This window comes from Gigantopelta aegis, chromosome 7 (assembly GCF_016097555.1).
Source record: "Gigantopelta aegis isolate Gae_Host chromosome 7, Gae_host_genome, whole genome shotgun sequence".
NCBI classification, from domain to species: domain Eukaryota; kingdom Metazoa; phylum Mollusca; class Gastropoda; order Neomphalida; family Peltospiridae; genus Gigantopelta; species Gigantopelta aegis.
This window is the reverse complement of record NC_054705.1, coordinates 42,490,344-42,510,878: the sequence shown is the minus strand read 5'-3', so window position 1 is coordinate 42,510,878 and position 20,535 is coordinate 42,490,344. Positions and strand designations below refer to the sequence as shown.

Here is a 20,535-nt window from a genome sequence, read left to right as displayed (position 1 = left end):
GGGAAGGGAAGAGGAAGAGCCGAAATGGACAGGGAGGGGAGATAAGGGGAAGGGAAGGAGAGGCGAGAGAAAGGAAGGGAAGAGAAGTGGGGAAGAAAGGGAAGATAATAGGAGGCAAGAGATGAGAAGGAAAGGGAAGATAATGGGAGGGAAGAGAAGACAAGGAAAGTGAAAAGAAAGAAAAGTAATGAAAACAAAAGAGCAACTTTTAGGAAAAGGAAATAAATGAGTATTTGTACTTAATGAGTTTGTCATTTTGGATTTCTCCACATACATGCACAGACAATTCTTCCAACCACAGATAAAAGCAGTACAGTATGACATTGTACATGTATATGATGTGCTTTAGTACACAATGTTCTTTACAATATTCAACTAGCAAAAACTTTTAAACAGACTGTTCTTTCCATGAAAGGTGAATCGACATGGCAGTGAAAAACTTAACTTCCCGAAACCAAAATGTAAGCTATTTAGCTAAACATGTTTAGTGAATCAAAGCCATGCTTGATTTAAAAATCCAATTTTTACTTGAACCATGTGCATTCAGCTTTACAGATCTAGCTGACAACAAAGATGCAGTATGTATTAAATATGTTTTCTTCTTTAGAATAATCATGTCTGTTTTCCTGCTCATAAAAATTTGGTAGATAGTCCGTCCCATCATTCATGATTCTATAAAAAAAATTCCTGTAAATAATTTCAGTTTGGTTCGACATAAGAAGAAAAGTAAAAGTCTTTTAGAAATAACAAAAAAAAAAACATTATTTTTTTTGTGAAATTTACAAAACAATCTGCTCAGAAATAAATAACTTGTAGTAAATTCCATAGCATGAAAAAAAAGGTATTCCCTGTGGGACGGACTATGAATTCAAATCTTTGATGAAGCATAAGAACCAACTTTTTCTTCTTTTTTAAAAAACTTTTTATAAGAATATTTTATTATTCACAATCATCAATTCATTACAAAATGGATTCAGTATGTTATGCAATTTTATATAATTTCCTTCTATTATACATGGATGAAGGAAGGGAAATGTTTTATTTAACGACGCATCAGACATATGGTTAAGGGCCACACCCCTCCACTTCAACATCTAGTTTTCACACACACAAAAAAAGACAGACTATTCTGATATATATAATTCAACCATTAGCAGTTCTTCCCTCCACTTCAACATCTAGTTTTCACACACACAAAAAAAGACAGACTATTCTGATATATATAATTCAACAGTTAGCAGTTCTTCCCTCCACTTCAACATCTAGTTTTCACACACACAAAAAAAGACAGACTATTCTGATATATATAATTCAACAGTTAGCAGTTCTTCCCTCCACTTCAACATCTAGTTTTCACACACACAAAAAAAGACAGACTATTCTGATATATATAATTCAACAGTTAGCAGTTCTTCCCTCCACTTCAACATCTAGTTTTCACACACACAAAAAAAGACAGACTATTCTGATATATATAATTCAACCATTAGCAGTTCTTCCCTCCACTTCAACATCTAGTTTTCACACACACAAAAAAAGACAGACTATTCTGATATATATAATTCAACCATTAGCAGTTCTTTCCTCCACTTCAACATCTACTATTCTGATATATATAATTCAACCGTTAGCAGTTCTTCCCTCCACTTCAACATCTAGTTTTCACACACACAAAAAAAGACAGACTATTCTGATATATATAATTCAACAGTTAGCAGTTCTTCCCTCCACTTCAACATCTAGTTTTCACACACTAAAAAAGACAGACTATTCTGATATATATAATTCAACCATTAGCAGTTCTTCCCTCCACTTCAACATCTAGTTTTCACACACACAAAAAAAGACAGACAATTCTGATATATATAATTCTGATATATATAATTCAACAGTTAGCAGTTCTTCCCTCCACTTCAACATCTAGTTTTCACACACACAAAAAAAGACAGACAATTCTGATATATATAATTCAACAGTTAGCAGTTCTTCCCTCCACTTCAACATCTAGTTTTCACACACACAAAAAAAGACAGACTATTCTGATATATATAATTCAACCATTAGCAGTTCTTCCCTCCACTTCAACATCTGGTTTTCACACACACAAAAAAAGACAGATTCAACCATTCTGATATATTCTGATATAATAATTCAACCATTAGCAGTTCTTCCCTCCACTTCAACATCTAGTTTTTCACACACAAAAAAAGACAGACTATTCTGATATATATCATTCAACCATTAGCAGTTCTTCCCTCCACTTCAACATCTGGTTTTCACACACTAAAAAAGACAGACTATTCTGATATATATAATTCAACCATTAGCAGTTCTTTCCTCCACTTCAACATCTAATTTTCACACACTAAAAAAGACAGACAATTCTGATATATATAATTCAACCATTAGCAGTTCTTTCCTCCACTTCAACATCTAGTTTTCACACACTAAAAAAGACAGACTATTCTGATATATATAATTCAACCTTTAGCAGTTCTTCCCTCCACTTCAACATCTGGTTTTCATACTCCAGCGCCTCCTCCGGGGTCATGTTCGGCGGTCCAGTCGGTTGCTGTGGCAGTGACGCCATGGCTTCATCCTCTGAAAGTACAAAATTAAATAAGAATTGTTTGCGTTTTTTTGTGAATATATCTATCAGTGTTTCCCCCAGGACTGTTGTGCGTGCAGAGAGTTTGCAAAATTGTTTGACCGGGTTTCAGGGGTATGCACCAGGGGTGAGTAAAAATAAAATTGTCAATCGGTCCTACTCAATGTCATCATACCGGAGTGGGGAGGGGAGGGGAAAAAGAAAGGAATAAAAACAGAACATTTAAAACACGATATTTTCCAATTTTTTAAATTTTATTTTTAAATCAGTGACGTTTGTACAGTTTTATCTTGAATCTTGAACGTGAAACAATAAACATGAAACTTTTTTCTTTTTTTAATCATATAAATCAGTGGGGGAAAAAATTGTATATATTTTACGTCATGAAATAAATATTAAAAAAAGAATAAAAGTTATGAATTTTAATTCTCATATATGTATAAAAAGCAGGCCCATACGCAGAAATTTATATGAGGGAGTGCGTAATCGACGGCCCAAAGTGCCAAAGTTGCTAGGGGGCAATTTACAAAACAATCTGCTCAGAAATAAATAACTTGTAGTAAATTCCATAGCATGAAAAAAAAGGTATTCCCTGTGGGACGGACTATGAATTCAAATCTTTGATGAAGCATAAGAACCAACTTTTTCTTCTTTTTAAAAAAACTTTTTATAAGAATATTTTATTATTAACAATCATCAATTCATTACAAAATGGATTCAGTATGTTATGCAATTTTATACAATTTCCTTCTATTATACATGGATGAAGGAAGGGAAATGTTTTATTTAACGACGCATCAGACATATGGTTAAGGGCCACACAGATATTGAGAGAGGAAACCCGCTGTCGCCACTTCATGGGCTACTCTTTTCGATTAGCAGCAAGGGATCTTTTATATGCACCATCCCACAGACAGGATAGTACATACCATGGCCTTTGTTACACCAGTTGTGGATCGAGATCGAGAATCGGTCCCAGACCAGGAAAAAAGGGCTTTTCCCCACCCCTGGTATGCACCTCTGTAATTCTTTTTTGAAATTTCAGTAGCTTTTAGATGCATTCTGGAGTACATATGGGTGTCATGTACACTTATAGAAGGATATATTTTAAGATATATTTTAATAATGTTTAATATAATATAATGTATAATAATAACATAGATTCTAAGTATAACAGTCACAAATTGTATAAAATCACGTAACATAGCGACACGATTTATATTAAATTTGTGACTCTTATACATCGATAAATTCACAAAAAATGACAAACAATTTTTACAACTGCATATAAATCATTTTCTAACGTCGTTTCCATGACCTTTTTGATGTAATGAAGTAATTTTCTGAGCTTTATTGAAGTACAACATTCAGGTGGTTTTTTTAGTGATGTCTTCCAATAAAATTACAATAAATCGTTTATTTCTTGGTTTGTAATCAGATTGGTTAAGGACGTGTTCACTTGAACACGGATTTAGCAACAAGTTACGCTTCACTGAATATGGTGAGGTATTGCTTGAAGGTTAACTTTATAATAAAATTAACTAAAAGCTGTTGGCCCTAAAGTTTAAATTGATTTTGCTGTGAACTTTGTAAATAGGAAACAAAATGTATTCCTACTTTTGCTGTCATTTAAGTGCTGCATATTGTCTCATAAAATATTAACAATATATATTCCAAACTTTATTTCACAACAAAGGGTTTTTTTGTTTAGCAACAACACTAGAGCACATTGATTTATCAATCATCGGCTATTGGATGTCAAATTATTTGACAAGGATGACATCATTATTCATTATGTGATGTCATTCATGATCATTTTCAGTATGTCATGTGGTGACTACAGTTGGGGAAAATCTTCACGAATTATATCCCTATTTTAGGTTTGTTTTTCCTTTTAGCTAAAAGCAATTTTAATGCTCGATTTTCAATATTTTTTTATAAAATTGAAAAAGAAATGAAAACATAATTAAGGTCATCACCAGTCTGGTTTTAGCTTAACTTTATTATAACGTTAAGTTAACCTATAAAGTTGATAACTATTTTCTTGTGAGCCATATAGTGTCTCAAACCAACACCCCTATTAAACTGGACATACCTGGCTTCCCCCCCCAGCCCCCCACCCACCCCAGTAGACCCATTCTCTGACCGGGTTTTCCTCCTCCTATCCAGTGCACCCATGACTGGTAAATCAAAGGACGTGGTATGTGCTGTTCTGTCTGTGACAAAGTTGAAGTTTATTTTGTTTAATGACAATACTGGAGCACACTGATTCATCGTTCATCGGCTATTGGATGTCAAACATTTGGTAATTCTGACTCATAGTCATCAGAGGAAACCAGCTACATTTTTCCTAATACAGCAAGGGATCTTTTATATCCACTTTCCCACAGACAGGAAATCACATACCATGGCCTTTGACCACTTGTGGTGCACTAGTTGGAATGAGAGAAAGAATCAATCATTTGAATGGATCCACTGAGGTGATTCGAACCTGCGACGCAAGCACCCCAGGCGACCACTCAACCGACTGAGCTAAATCCTGCCCAGTCTGTGGGAAAGCACACATAAAATGTACTTTGCCAATGAAAACAAAATAAAGCAGGTTTCCTCTTGTACTATATGTCTGACAGAATTATCAAATGTTTCACATCCAGTACGTGATGATTAATAAATGAAATGTGCTCTAGCAATGTTCTTAAAACACATTTTAACTTTTTAAACATTTACTAATTATTTTAATTTTTTATCTCTCTGTGGAGAGTTTTTAAAACTCAGGGCTTCTACATTATGGTAGCCTCACTCCCATGACTAGTGATATTCAGTGTTGGGCTAGTAAATAACTAATACAGCCATGCCTAATGGCTAGTGAAAAAAATGTCTCAAATGTTGTAGTTATAAGTCTATTTTGCAAATAATGAATATCCTGCCCTCACCCTCAATGTTATTAAGATTTATCTCCATCTTAAGGTGGCATGTGATATCCAATTATTAGTATTTTATTATTTAGTAAAATTGTATTAACCTTAAAGTAAAAGTAGGGCTAGTGAATTTTTAAGTGTGGCTAGTAAATGTTTTAAAATGACTGATCCCATGGCTAGTGGATTTTATAACAATTCTAGAAAGAAAGAAAGAAATGTTTTATTTAACAACGCACTCAACACATTTTATTTATGGTTATATGGTGTCAGACATATGGTAAAGGACCACACAGATAGAGAGAGGAAACCTGTTGTCCCCACTTCATGGGATACTCTTTTCAATTAGTAGCAAGGGTTCTTTTAAAAAATAAAAATTCTAGAAACTGTGAGTCCCTGCAGACATATTCTGACCCGATTCTTATACACAGCAGCCAGACATGAGACCTGTCTGCGACATGCCGGAGATTCAGGAGGAATGTCATTCTGTTACAACTTGTCATGTGAGGTGTTGAAAATCAATGCTCTCCTGCGAGTTCTGACAACACACCGTGGATATATTGACTACATACTTGCACGATGATGTATCATGCATCTGTTTTCCCCCTCCCCTCCCCACACCTACCCAACCAAATGGTGCTTTCTATTGTCAACACTAACCAACTAAAAAAAACCAATGAAGTATCATGCATCTTTCCTCCTACCACACACCCACCCCAAACCACATGGTGTCTATTTTCTATTTTCAACACTAACTAAAAGAAATTAAAAAGTTTTTACAAGTGTTTGAGCTAACCCACGGCCATTTTAAATCGACAATCATTGCAAGAAATAAACACAAAATTAAAAACCAAAAATTATCCCTTCAACTGAAAACAATTTAATTTTTATCCTGCTGGAAAACCTTGCCATCGTTAAAGGCCCTGGTGGATGGTAAAGGCCCTGGCCGACGGTAAAAACCCTGGCCGACTGTAAAGGCCCTGGGCTACAGTAAAGGCCCTGGCCGACGATAAAACCATGGCTGACAGTAAAGGCCCTGGTCGATGGTAAAGGCCCTGGCTGACAGTAAAGGCCCAGGCCGACGGTAAAACACTGGCTGACAGTAAAGGCCCTGGTGGACGGTAAAACCCTGTCTGACAGTAAAGGCCCAGGCCGACAGTAAAACCCTGGCTGACAGTAAAGGCCCAGTCCAACGGTAAAACCCTGGCTGACAGTAAAGGCCCTGGTGGATGGTAAAACCCTGTCTGACAGTAAAGGCCCAGGCCGACAGTAAAACCCTGGCTGACAGTAAAGGCCCAGTCCAACGGTAAAACCCTGGCTGACAGTAAAGGCCCTGGCTGACAGTAAAACCCTGGCTGACAGTCAGTAAAGGCCCAGGCCGACGGTAAAACCCTGGCTGACAGTAAAACCCTGGCTGACAGTAAAGGCCCTGGCCGACGGTAAAACCCTGGCTGACAGTAAAGGCCCAGGCCGATGGTAAAGGCCCTGGGCGACGGTAAAGACCCTGGCCGACGGTAAAGGCCCAGGCCGACGGTAAAGGCCCAGGCCGACAGTAAAGGCCCTGGCCAATGTTAAAGGCCCTGGTTGACAGTAAAGGTCCTGGTCAACGGTAAAGGCCCTGGTTGACAGTAAAGGCCCTGGTTGACAGTAAAGGCCCTAGCCATCAGTAAAGGCCCTAGCCATCATTAAAGGCACTGGTCAATGGTAAAGGCACTGGTTGATGGTAAAGGCCCTGGTCGACCGTAAAGGTCCTGGTCGACGGTAAAGGCCTTGGTTGACGGTAAAGGCCCTGGTTGAGAGTAAACACCCTAGCTATCATTAAAGGCACTGGTCAACGGTAAAGGCACTGGTTGATGGTAAAGGCCCTGGCAATCGTTTAAGGCCCTAGCCAACAGTAAAGGCCCTGGCCAACAGTAACGGTCCTGGCCAACAGTAAAGGCCCTGGCCATCAGTAAAGGCCCTGGCCAACAGTAAAAGCCTTGGCCAACAGTAAAGGTCCTGGCCAACGGTAAAGACCTTGGCCAACAGTAAAGGCCCTGGCCATCAGTAAAGGCCCTGGCAATCGTTTAAGGCCCTAGCCAACAGTAAAGGCCCTGGCCAACAGTAAAGGTCCTGGCCAACAGTAAAGGTCCTGGCCAACAGTAAAGGCCCTGGCAATCGTTTAAGGCCCTAGCCAACAGTAAAGGCCCTGGCCAACAGTAACGGTCCTGGCCAACAGTGAAGGCCCTGGCCATCAGTAAAGGCCCTGGCCAACAGTAAAAGCCTTGGCCAACAGTAAAGACCTTGGCCAACAGTAAAGGCCCTGGCCAACGGTAAAAGCCTTGGCCAACAGTAAAGGTCCTGGCCAACGGTAAAGACCCTGGCCAACAGCAATTCATCCTGAATGTACAGCAATTACAGGTCAGGTCAGGTCATAGGGTTTTACGTGCACATTCAGAACAAGCTGTTGTAGCGCACGCCTGTCGTGGGCACATGAGCCGGCCAAGTCCGGCTCCTCCGTCTATGACAGGAAAGGTGGGGGAAGGGGAGAGGAGGGACCGCTTGCACTGGGAGGTGCAAGGGAGCACCAGCAGCCCGATCGAATCAGTAGCAGGCAGATGGGGGTGGTGGTGGTGCTATGGAATTTTTAGTGGAGCCGTTAATGCCAAAGAGAAAAGTGGTGCGCAATTTTGATTGAGGAAGTTTGGCGCAAGTTTGAACGGTCAGTCGAAAGGTTAATGGCTGAGCTAGTATAGGTTTTGATATTAGTGAATCGAGAGTAGTTCGTTAATTATAGACCTTTATGTCGCTGGGTGTCTCCCTAGGTTGCCCATAGGGCCCTTGTAAGGACCTGACCGCTTCTGGTTGTGGCATGACAACCACAGCAATTACCATTAAGCTGTCATTAAATAGGACTCTGTGGTCATCCTAGGTTACTCAGAAATTATGATTACGCAGATGTCAATTTGAATAGTCCACTGTAATACTACATTAAAACAAAAATGCTTACATATAAAAAATATACTTGATATTGCACTTTTAAAATGCTTAATATTAAAAATATATTGCACCTTTAAAATACTTTTAAAATATTAAAAATATACTTGATACTGCACTTTTAAAATGCTTAATATTAAAAATACATTGCTCTTTTAAAATGCTTAAATATTACAAATATACTGCACTTTTAAAATGATTAAATATTAAAAATATATTGCACTCTTAAAATGATTAAATATTAAAAATGCACATTAGACTGCAACTTTTAAATTCTTAAATATTAAAAATATATTTGTGAGATTTCATGGGGCCTGTTTAGCTGCTGGCAGTTTTAGTGTTACATGAGTTTTGACTGGCTGAATGAGAAGTCTGTACAGGTAATAACAATGGTTTTTAATGGATCCTCTACAAACTATATATTATATTGACTAAAAGTGGAACACCTTTCCATTTCGACTGACCATTCAAAAATTCGCCAAATTTCCTTCATTCAAATTGCTCACCCTTTTCAAAATGGCTTAATCCTACAGAACATTCCAAATTCCACAACACCAAAACCACCCCTGCCTGCTACTGACACCAGTCGGACTACTGGTGCTCTCTTGCACCTGCCAGTGCACTCTCCTACCCACCCCACCCTTTCCTGCCCTGGACAGAGTAGCCGGCCAAGTCCAGCACTTGTGCCTATGACAGACGTTCACTACAACAGCTTGCTCTGAATGTGCACATTAAACCCTATGACCTGACATGACCAGCAAAACACACTAAGCATTTTATTGAGCATAGAATAATACATATTATACAAAAGGATCTACTGAAGGGGAAGGGTTAATGTTGGCATATGTTTTAAACCAAAACGTATTTGTCAATATTAATATTTCTTGTAAAATCAACATTCAATATATAAGCAGGCTGGCTTTTGTCCGAAGTATATGAAAATGCACAAATCAACATTTATTCATAAATTAGCATTACTATCAAACAGCTATATAGGGTTGCAAATGAATAACTACACATTTCCCCATAGCTTACAACTTATTTTGAAGGTAGAATGATAGAAAGACATGGTGAAAAGGTCTCAGGTTAGCACATTTTTCCTGAATATCTGTATCATTTTTGCCCAAATTTGAGGTTTTGCTTTGGCACTAGGAGGGCAGTTGCCCCCCTCCCCCCATCTCGTACGCTTATGAGCAGGTTAACCGATGTCTCACCATAACCATTTTCACGTGCAAACATTTTGCAATCTTCTTCTTCTTCTCCTTCGTCACATTCCACTGACGTGGTGTGCACCAGCTGTAAATACGAGTGATAGTTCTCGGCGTCGCTCATCACAAGTTTATAATTATCAACATCATCATCATCATCATCATCACCATCATCAACACCAATACGCTGGTCATCCATCAACACAGAGTTATCTCCCATAGTCTTAGTCTCCACAACATTCATGTCCACAGAATAACTCCTATGTCCAACAAAGTTTGCATTCGAAGAAAAATAACGTCTTTAGTCCATTATACGTTTTTGGTTGTTTTGGTTGTTTTGGTTTTATAAATCAGCTAGATTAAAAAAAATACAACACGGTCAACTCAAATATGTGTGAATATAAACAGGTTTAGACACATATACTCCAAGTTTCATACACATATATATATATACACACACACACACGCCCACATAAAATACATGTATATATATATATATATATATATATATATATATATATATATATATATATATATATACACACACACACGCCCACATATAATACCTGTGTGTATATATATATATATATATATACACACACACCCACATATAATACCTGTACTGTAACCTAAGACCTACTTGCAACTAATATTGGCTGCCTACTTCAATGTATTTACATAATGTTCATAAAGGAATGTAGAATAAGTGATCATTTGAGGATATCAACATCCATCATTAATGATTGAGGTACATAATTAGTATCAGCTTTACGACAGGTTGTGGTCACATGTATAGAGAGATATATATATATCTACAGAGATTATTTACAACATCTGTCATCAATGTAATGATAAGCTGAAGTAATGGCCAACATTATCTAACACTGTATGCACCTGACAGGCCACCGACTAATAAATAATCAGATTTAATACATTTAATTTTAAAACATTTTTGTAAAAGTAAAGTAAAGTTTGTTTTATTTAACGACGCCGCTAGAGCACATTGATTTTTTATCTTATCATCGGCTATTGGACGTCAAACATATGGTCATTCTGACACTGTTTTTATAGGAAACCCGCTGTCGCCACATAGGCTACTCTTTTTACGACAGGCAGCAAGGGATCTTTTATTTGCGCTTCCCACAGGCAGGATAGCACAAACCATGGCCTTTGTTGAACCAGTTATGGATCACTGGTCGGTGCAAGTGGTTTACACCTACCCATTGAGCCTTGCGGAGCACTCACTCTGGGTTTGGAGTCGGTATCTCGATTAAAAATCCCATGCCTCGACTGGGATCCGAACCCAGTACCTACCAGCCTGTAGACCGATGGCCTGCCACGACGCCACCGAGGCCGGTTAACATTTTTGTAAGCACTGATTTGTTTATCAGCAGGTAATAGAAAGTTATTTTTAAATTAAAAAAATAATAAAGTTTTAAAATAAAAAGTAATTTGATTATACTTTTACTTATACATGTATGTACAAATCAAAATATTTAATTTCAACTCATGTTTGCTTCTAATAATTATCCTATTATGAATTGTCTCAATAACAATAAAAAACAAAAACTAAAAAAAGTTATATTTGTCTCTTATGACATCATCTGTTAAACGTAACTAAAAATGTTGAAAATAAAATTTAATTTGAAATTTTTATTCACAATTTTAAGGAAGGAAGGAAGGAAATGTTTTATTTAATGATGCACTCAACACATTTTATTTACTGTGCTGACAATTTTAAGTGCTTTTATCAAGTTAGAAAAAAATATACATACAATTTTTTTAATTTATTAGGATATCCAGGAATTCCCACTGAATATGACTATTATCTGTAGGATGTATTTAATTGCTATTAGTGTTCAGTAGATAATAGTATCTTGGACGGGACAACAGATGTCAAACGTCAGACAGGTCAACAGCTGTTAAAAATCAATCATTGATAATCCAATCGAGACTTACAAAAGGAAAAAAAGTCTTAAATAAACACAGCTCAAGAATAGTTTGGCAGCTTCTAGTGAAATCCTAAGAATAATTTCGCTGTTTAAATCCACACAATGTCAGCTACATGAAACCCTCAAGCACAGACCAAAAAAATGAAGTCACTTTAAAACTATGTTTGAATAAATAAACATAAGTTGAAAGAATAGTTTGGCAGAGCTCTTCTAGTAGTTAAAATCCAAAGAATAATTTCACTTTCTGAATCCACAAAGCTACAAGTACGTGTAACCAATCAAGCATGGACGAAGATGAAGTCACTTCACAAGAAAGTCATAAGCCTTAAATTTACATTTCAGGATTCATCGACACACAAAAAAAGAACGAAAAAAAGTAATTTCAGCTGAAATTAACCTCCTAACAACTAAACCATCCAGAAAGAACAAAAAAACCCAACAACTCCCAAGCAACCAAACAGCTGGTTAACTGTCGGAACTACATTAGAAGACAACCTGGACAATACGTATCCCAACGCAAACATCCAGATGTCTACTTTTCACGCAACAATGAACACACTTGAATATTTATCTTACGGCTGTGTCGTTTCGGTGCACAGTCATATCGTCAGCTATTTTCACGGGGCTGTCCAGATATGCACCTATTAATAAAAATGAATCACTCACAGCCTACCTGCAGCTAATTATTTAAGCAAGGTCGGAGGTCAAACACCGTGTGTCTGCACCTATTCGCACTCATGTGACCAACATCAGGTATTGATTCATTACAGCACACTTGTCTGTTGTGTCTTGTGAGCAAACAGACCCGTGTGTACAGACAGCATGGCTTAACACAAGTCTCTCCTCCTTTCCCCCTCTCTCTCTCTCCCCCCTCTCTCTCTCTCCCCCCTCTCTCACTCTATCTCTCTCTGTCTATCTCTCTCAATCTCCCAGTCTATTTCTCTGCTCTTTCTCTTTCTGCTCTCTCTCATTCTTTCAGTCTCTCAGTATATATATATCTCTCTCAGTATATATATATCTCTCTCTCTCTCTCTCTCCTTTTGTTTCTTTTTCTATCTCAATCTGTCTATCTCAACTTCCATGTCTCACTCTCTCTATTTTCAGCCATTTTTTCTATCTTTTTTTTTTCAGTCTTGCTCGATTTCTGAGCCTTCCTCCTTTTTTCCCCCTCTTTCTTTCTTTTGCAGTCTTCCTCTTTCTTTATTCTTTATTCCCCCCCGTCCGTCTGTCTCTCTCTCTCTACAATCTCACTCTCACTTACTGTATAACTTTCTTGGTGTGTTCTTTGCAGGGCTCCCACAGCAATTTTTTTTTTAATTAACACGATGCCAATTGTGACTCTGCCTACGACAAAAAAAATTAAAGTGACTTTTACAGCAAATAAACACAACTGAAAATTAATTTCCTGTATGTAGACATTATTCAAATGTACAAATGTTATATACTGACAGATAATGTACACAGGTGTATACATTTTGCTATCGAGGAGCTTTACTGATGCTATGATGGAACAAAAATTTGGTGATGCTCCCAACCTATGTTGTTAAGTTCGAGCCCTGCTTTGGTCTCTCTTAAAGTGCTAAGTTATTTGCAAAATCTCTCCTTTACCGTACCCCATTCTCTCTCTCTCTCTCTCTCTCTCTCTCTCTCTCTCTCTCTCTCTCTCTCTCTCCCCCTCCCTCCCTCCCTCCCTCCCTCTCTCTATGACATCTCCCTTTCTCCTTTTTTTTTCCATCTCTACACACCATTATCTCTGCCCTATCCCCAATCTTTTTTAAGAACTGAAACACTGATCTTTCTCCAAAGAAACCAGTTACATTGTTTTAAAAACAAACCAGCGTGTACTGACATCATGGCTCAAAAACAAGTCTTAATCTCTTACACACATTTCAACACTATGTAATTTCATAGAAAACTAAAACAATACTGCTGTTGTTAAATATTTCCAGTACACTGATGGTAAGGAAATCATATGTGGTATTTTCCTTGAAGTTTGGCATGGCATGGCATGGTAGTCTGAACACTTTTGGTGAAATTTTCGTCATTTTGAGGGCATTTTATTTTCATTAAACACAATGTAATTAATGTGCTTGTTTTAATAAACGAATGGTAAAATATATATCAGGTATATGTAGTTAATTAATAATACATTTTCTTAGTGTTTTATAAAGGCAATTTTAGAATTAACGATTGAAAATAGCTTGTTTAATCTCAGGTTAGGACGACGCTGATTAAGGCAAGATGATGCTGGACTATTCAGGCATGGTGCTGCACCATGTTAAAACAAACTATGAAAACACTACATAATATAAATTATAATGAAGGTTTTCTATTCCTAGGCTGTCTAGGATTTGTAAAACTGGCGGAAACTGTAGACAACAAATGAATTCCAATCACGGAGACTGACTACTATAATTACAGAGTGCTATCTCTGCATCTTCATATCCCCAGGAAACAACCACTAGACATGACGAATGTTATATAATCTATATTCACTGATGTTCGGTAAGCCAACAGTGGCTTGTACTTGTAGTTTAACCGTAGGAATGATGATGCCAGCAAATTCTGTCCAGTGTTACATCTTCCTAAATCACTAATGGCAAGATCTGCCAAGTGGTGGGAGACCTTTATTTGTCTGGTCCAACCATCCACCTGTCTGTCCAACTGTCCAACTGTCCAACATACAGTTTTCCACACTTTTTTTCTTCTTTCTTTTTGGCAGTGCCTCAAGCTACTGAGCTGAAATTTTGTGTCATACATTTAATTTTTATCATGTATAGTTACAAATCAAGTTTGACTTTCATGTATAGTTACAAATCAAGTTTGACAGTTATGGCTCTTGAAGTCAGGAGATGACAAAGATTATTGGGCCTGTAAGGGGACACTTTTGTATTGCTTAAGCAGTTCTCTCAGAATGCTTGTTTTTCAATCCCAATTTAAGCCCATGTCTCATCACTATCACAACAAATTAAAATCAGTGAAACCCTGCAGATATTTTTAATAATTTTACCAGTGGTGAGGGCTAGGGGAGATCACTCTCTCTCTCTGTTGAAACAAGAAAAGTTTGACACCACTGGAGCACCTTGATTAATTAATCATTGACTAATAGATGTCAAACATTTGGTAATTCTTACACAAAGGCATCAGAGGAAACCTAGATTAATTAATCATTGACTAATGGATGTCAAACATTTGGTAATTCTTACACAAAGGCATCAGAGGAAACCTAGATTAATTAATCATTGACTAATGGATGTCAAACATTTGGTAATTCTTACACAAAGGCATCAGAGGAAACCTAGATTAATTAATCATTGACTAATGGATGTCAAACATTTGGTAATTCTTACACAAAGGCATCAGAGGAAACCTAGATTAATTAATCATTGACTAATGGATGTCAAACATTTGGTAATTCTGACACAAAGGCATCAGAGGAAACCTAGATTAATTAATCATTGACTAATAGATGTCAAACATTTGGTAATTCTTACACAAAGGCATCAGAGGAAACCTAGATTAATTAATCATTGACTAATAGATGTCAAACATTTGGTAATTCTGACACAAAGGCATCAGAGGAAACCTAGATTAATTAATCATTGACTAATAGATGTCAAACATTTGGTAATTCTTACACAAAGGCATCAGAGGAAACCTAGATTAATTAATCATTGACTAATAGATGTCAAACATTTGGTAATTCTGACACAAAGGCATCAGAGGAAACCTAGATTAATTAATCATTGACTAATAGATGTCAAACATTTGGTAATTCTGACACAAAGGCATCAGAGGAAACCTAGATTAATTAATCATTGACTAATAGATGTCAAACATTTGGTAATTCTGACACAAAGGCATCAGAGGAAACCTAGATTAATTAATCATTGACTAATAGATGTCAAACATTTGGTAATTCTGACACAAAGGCATCAGAGGAAACCTAGATTAATTAATCATTGACTAATAGATGTCAAACATTTGGTAATTCTGACACAAAGGCATCAGAGGAAACCTAGATTAATTAATCATTGACTAATAGATGTCAAACATTTGGTAATTCTGACACAAAGGCATCAGAGGAAACCTAGATTAATTAATCATTGACTAATAGATGTCAAACATTTGGTAATTCTGACACAAAGGCATCAGAGGAAACCTAGATTAATTAATCATTGACTAATAGATGTCAAACATTTGGTAATTCTGACACAAAGGCATCAGAGGAAACCTAGATTAATTAATCATTGACTAATAGATGTCAAACATTTGGTAATTCTGACACAAAGGCATCAGAGGAAACCTAGATTTTTCCTAATGTAGCGAGGTATCTTTTACATCTACCACACCACAGCCTTTGATATACCAGTCGTGGTGCACTGGCTGGAACGAGAAATAGCGGAATGGAAACAAAACCAAAAAGAGATTAACACAGTCCCCAGTTTGCTGGCCCTGTTAAGATATTTTCCAGTGTCTGAAATTGACTGAACTTCCTGCTGGACAGCTCCACAACTGGTGTAACAAAGGCTGTGGTATGTACTATCCTGACTGTGGGATGGTGCATATAAAAGATCCCATGAGCTGTTAATCGAAAAGAGTAGCCCATGAAGTGGCGACAGCGGGTTTCTTCTCTTAATATCTGTGTGGTCCTTAACTATATGTCCAACGCCACATAACCGTAAATAAAATGTGTTGAGTGCATCGTTAAATAAAACATTTCCTTCCTTCCTGCTGGACAGTATAAATTCGCATAAACTCTGCATGAATACTGCTGCTGCACTTTCATTTAAAAATCCATTTATCCTATCAATTGTTTATAAGTTAGTTCATCCTATCAAATAAAACATTAAATGCCTATCCATAAATCCACCTGAAACGGCAATGTCTCTGATCAGATATTCCAGAACCATCATTCTAGCTTCATATACAACAAATAAATGTAACATATGTTACTATAATTGGTTCAAATACATAACAATTGACTGATGTTCCCTATCCTTTTAAACTTGGAATACTGGCTAGAACAAGAAATAGCTTAATGGGCCCACTGACGGGGATCGATCCAAGACGGCAAGCACTTTATTACTGGGCTGCGTCGACCCACCCCTCTAATATGTAGCAGTTCAAGGACAAGTTGGTGCCAGGATGAGTCGAGTCAGAGGCCAGTTACAAGCCATACATGTGGGTGGTTAACACTATTTTTTGTACTAGACTCCTACTTTTTTTTCTTCTTTTTTTAAAGCATTGAAATTGGAGATTTTTTTTTTTGGATTCACAGCCTAAAAAAAACATACATATAAAATTAAGATTTTAAGTCAAATATAAATATGCTTTTCCATGAAAAGAGAGTTTATTGTGGACCTCTGAGAATGGCAGGTACTGTATGTCTACACAAAACAATAGATGTAACCTATTTCATTCTGTGTGACATGTACATAATGGCCTAAATCTGACACCTGAATGAAAAATGGGTCATGCTTAATTACACTTGCTTGACCCTCAGTCAAACAAAACAACTATTAACCCAATTTTTAAAGGCCTGTAAAATAGAATAATAATAATATACCGCTAATAATATATAATGTACATGCAGCTCACAATAACAGAGAACATCTGTACACTGTCATCATTTGGCCAGGATGTAGCCCAGTGGCACAGCGTTCGCTTGATGCGTGGTCGTTCCGGGATCGATCCCAGTCGGTGGGCCTATTGGGCTATTTCTAGTTCCAGCCAGTGCACCACGAATGGTTTTTCAAAGGCTGTGGTATGTACTACTCTGTCTGTGGGATGGTACATATAAAAGATCCCTTGCTGCTAATCGAAAAGAGTAGCCCATGAAGTGGTGACAGCGGGTTTCCTCCCTTAATATATGTGTGGTCCGTAACCATATATCTGACACCATATAACCGTAAATAAAATGTGTTGAGTGTGTTAATTGTTAAATAAAACATTTCCTTCCTTATTGTCACGATTTGCTATATAAATTTTCGAGACCACTACACAATTATAAAACATTAATTAGTAGTTGCTACTCAATTTTCACCTGATCACCAACTGTCGCTAATCAAAATGTTTTAAACATGGTTAACATTTTAACACTAAGTGCAATTCAAATAAAATCAAAGCTTGTTTCAAATGCTTAAAGACACCACTAGAGTATATTGATTTGTTATTGGTAATTTCGACATACAGATTTAGAAAGAAAACATGCTAAATTTTTCCATTAGAAGCAAGGGATATTTTATTATGCACCATCCCACAGACAAGATAGCACATACAGTGGCCTTTTATATAGCAGCTATGGTGCATTGGGTAGAATGAGAACTTTCTTAATGAATGCAGAACATAGAGTTTACAGAATTATGAATACAATAAAATGTACCAAAAAGTCTATATCATTTTGCTTTTGACTTTGACACAGTATATATAGAGGTTATTACCAGAGTGTTTTTCGGTATCGTCAATATCATATATTAGGAATAAAAATTGTATTATGCGAGCCTCTGGCGAGCATAATACATTATTTTTATTCCTAATATATATTGACAATACCGAAATACACGAGGGTAATAATCTCTTTATCATATAAGCTCAAGCTTAATACGTGTTTTTGTAAACTGTACACACAACTTTAATTCCAGTCCGCCATTACTACATAATTCAAATGACGTAAGAATACATGGCGCAGTGTGTTTTTGAATGGAAATGACGTCAAACTCGAATGACGTCATTTTGGATGTCCTTACATCAAAATAAAGTTATGCCTAACGTTTTTTGTTTTTTGAACGCTGGACAGCTTTCAGTGTCAAATTGCCATTGAAATGTTTTTATTTGATGACTATGAATGCATACGTCAATCATGGAGTGTCACCCAAGTACGTTTGCTTAAATGTAAGTAAACCTAGTGCCAAGACCTTGACTAATTTCATCTAATTTGCAAAGTTATCAAATTCTTAAAGTATGTGATCTGAAAAATATTACATACTTTGTGTGCACTGAAAATGTAAGATATTACATGATACATACTATTACTACATAAACCCAATAAGAAATGTCACAGAATAGTTACTACTTACTATTCTAAAAGTACACATAAATGCTTGCAACAATTAGCCAATTGTTAATTTTTATTCTAAGTGGCTGCAACATTTAGTTTTTGGCTTATAAAATATTCCTTAAATTGACCACATTTTAATAATTTTCAATGAAATACTCAACATACATACACATATCTGAAAATTGGCTAAACCAATATTTGTTCCAGTGTGAGCACTGAACAATACAAACAGATCTTGCCACTTAACGGGAACTACCACTGGCTCATCATCATTTCCCTGAGATTAGTCATTTTTAGCTGCCCTTAGCATGTGAATGTTTAAAAAAAAAAAATGCAAGTACAAAATAATTAAATATCATAAATGGTTCCCCATAATCTAAGTTCATGGGAAGTAATTAATCACTTTCCCTCAATTTTCTTTTTGGTTTAAATAAATATATTTTAACAACAAATAATGTTTGAGGAAATCATGATTTAAAACATTTAGTGAGGACTAATCCTTAAAATAATGTCACTTAGTGGACCTGTCACATTTTTATCAAACTTTTCCCCTTTCTTCTGGGAAGACAGAAGTAACCCCAGAAGTCTCCCCAAACTTGTTAAAGCCTAGATTAGTGCCTGACAACAAACCATGCACATGTTTAAATAAAATATGGTCTGAAACATCTGAATGATGTTCATACACTTGAGGCTAGCTCTGGGTAAACAAAATATGTTGCCAAATTATCTCTTAAACTTGCAGAAACTTGAGATCTTTTCCAACAAAAATAACAATCATTACAGGAAATTAAGACATACTTTGCCAAATCCAGACCTCACTGTTTATGATGATCAGTCACTCCCCCGAGACTAGTTCAAGAAGAATAATTTTTTTGCTCTCCTTAGCATGTTAATCTGTTAGGTATCAACATAGTAATATCTAAAAAGGCTATTCATAATCTAAGTTAGGGCATAAAATTAATCTTAATAATCAATACCCTCATTGTTTTTTTAACAGCAAAGTCTGCAAATTAAAATAAATTTTGCTATGTTTTAATAGGTTTTTTTCCGCCATTAGTGAATTTGGAAATGAGACAGAGAGCTGGTAACCAGTCAATTCGTACCATAGTCATGTCGTACCATAGTCATTTCGTACCCAATTTCACCATTTCGTACCCTAGTTATTTGGTCATTTCGTACCATGTCCACAGTTTTAAGCACAATCCAGAATTTTTTTCCAGGGTAAATCCTACAGACTATCTAGTTGTATTATTTAAAATAACACAAGTAATAACATTCAGAAGTGAAATAAAATTTACAATGAATATATTAACTACATGATAGCAAATATGTTCCAAATGGAATTTTTAAAATAGACAAAAATAGTGTCCATGTGATGTCCAGGAATACAAATGAATGAATGAATGCCTAATGACACACCGGCACAAAAATACACATTGATTAGCTATTGGGTGTCAAACAAAGGTCTCTACATGAATATAATTATTTACATCAGAAATAAAAATGATATAATTATGTAAAACCAGTGTAAAGAGCTGTTGGGAACCAGGAATACGAGCATGTCAAAGTGCTTACTTTACGGACCAAGGAGTACCGGCCCGCTATGCCTTACGGCCCTGGGCAAATCCCTGTGTACCTGTAGTACTCAAAACACTCATTTTTCCAAATACTTTTTTTTTTTTTAAATATGAGAATTTGTGTGATGAAAGTGATTTTCAATGTCCACATGTCTTGTCCATAGTTTGTTTGTTTTTGGTCTCTTTTTTTTGGGGGGGGGGGGGTATTTAATGATGCACTCAACACACTTTATTTATGG

At 36.5% G+C, this 20,535-nt stretch overlaps 1 protein-coding gene across 5 annotated transcripts in view; it reads right to left on the bottom strand.

Annotated features, from left to right (window-relative positions):
• LOC121377515 (tumor protein D54-like) overlaps nucleotides 1-20,535 on the bottom strand; it is a 53,622-nt gene that overhangs the window by 32,255 nt on the left and 832 nt on the right. The window contains exons 1-3 of one of the 5 annotated variants that reach the window (XM_041505532.1): nucleotides 11,667-12,487; nucleotides 9,714-10,061; nucleotides 2,486-2,601 (exon numbers count right to left, since the gene is read on the bottom strand). In XM_041505532.1, the coding sequence (XP_041361466.1) occupies nucleotides 2,486-2,601; nucleotides 9,714-9,951 (354 nt within the window). In that variant the 5' untranslated portion in view covers nucleotides 9,952-10,061; nucleotides 11,667-12,487. Of the gene's footprint in view, nucleotides 1-2,485; nucleotides 2,602-9,713; nucleotides 10,062-11,666; nucleotides 12,488-20,535 lie in introns of those variants that run through there. The other 4 variants (XM_041505530.1, XM_041505531.1, XM_041505533.1 and 1 more) reach the window with 4 other exon arrangements.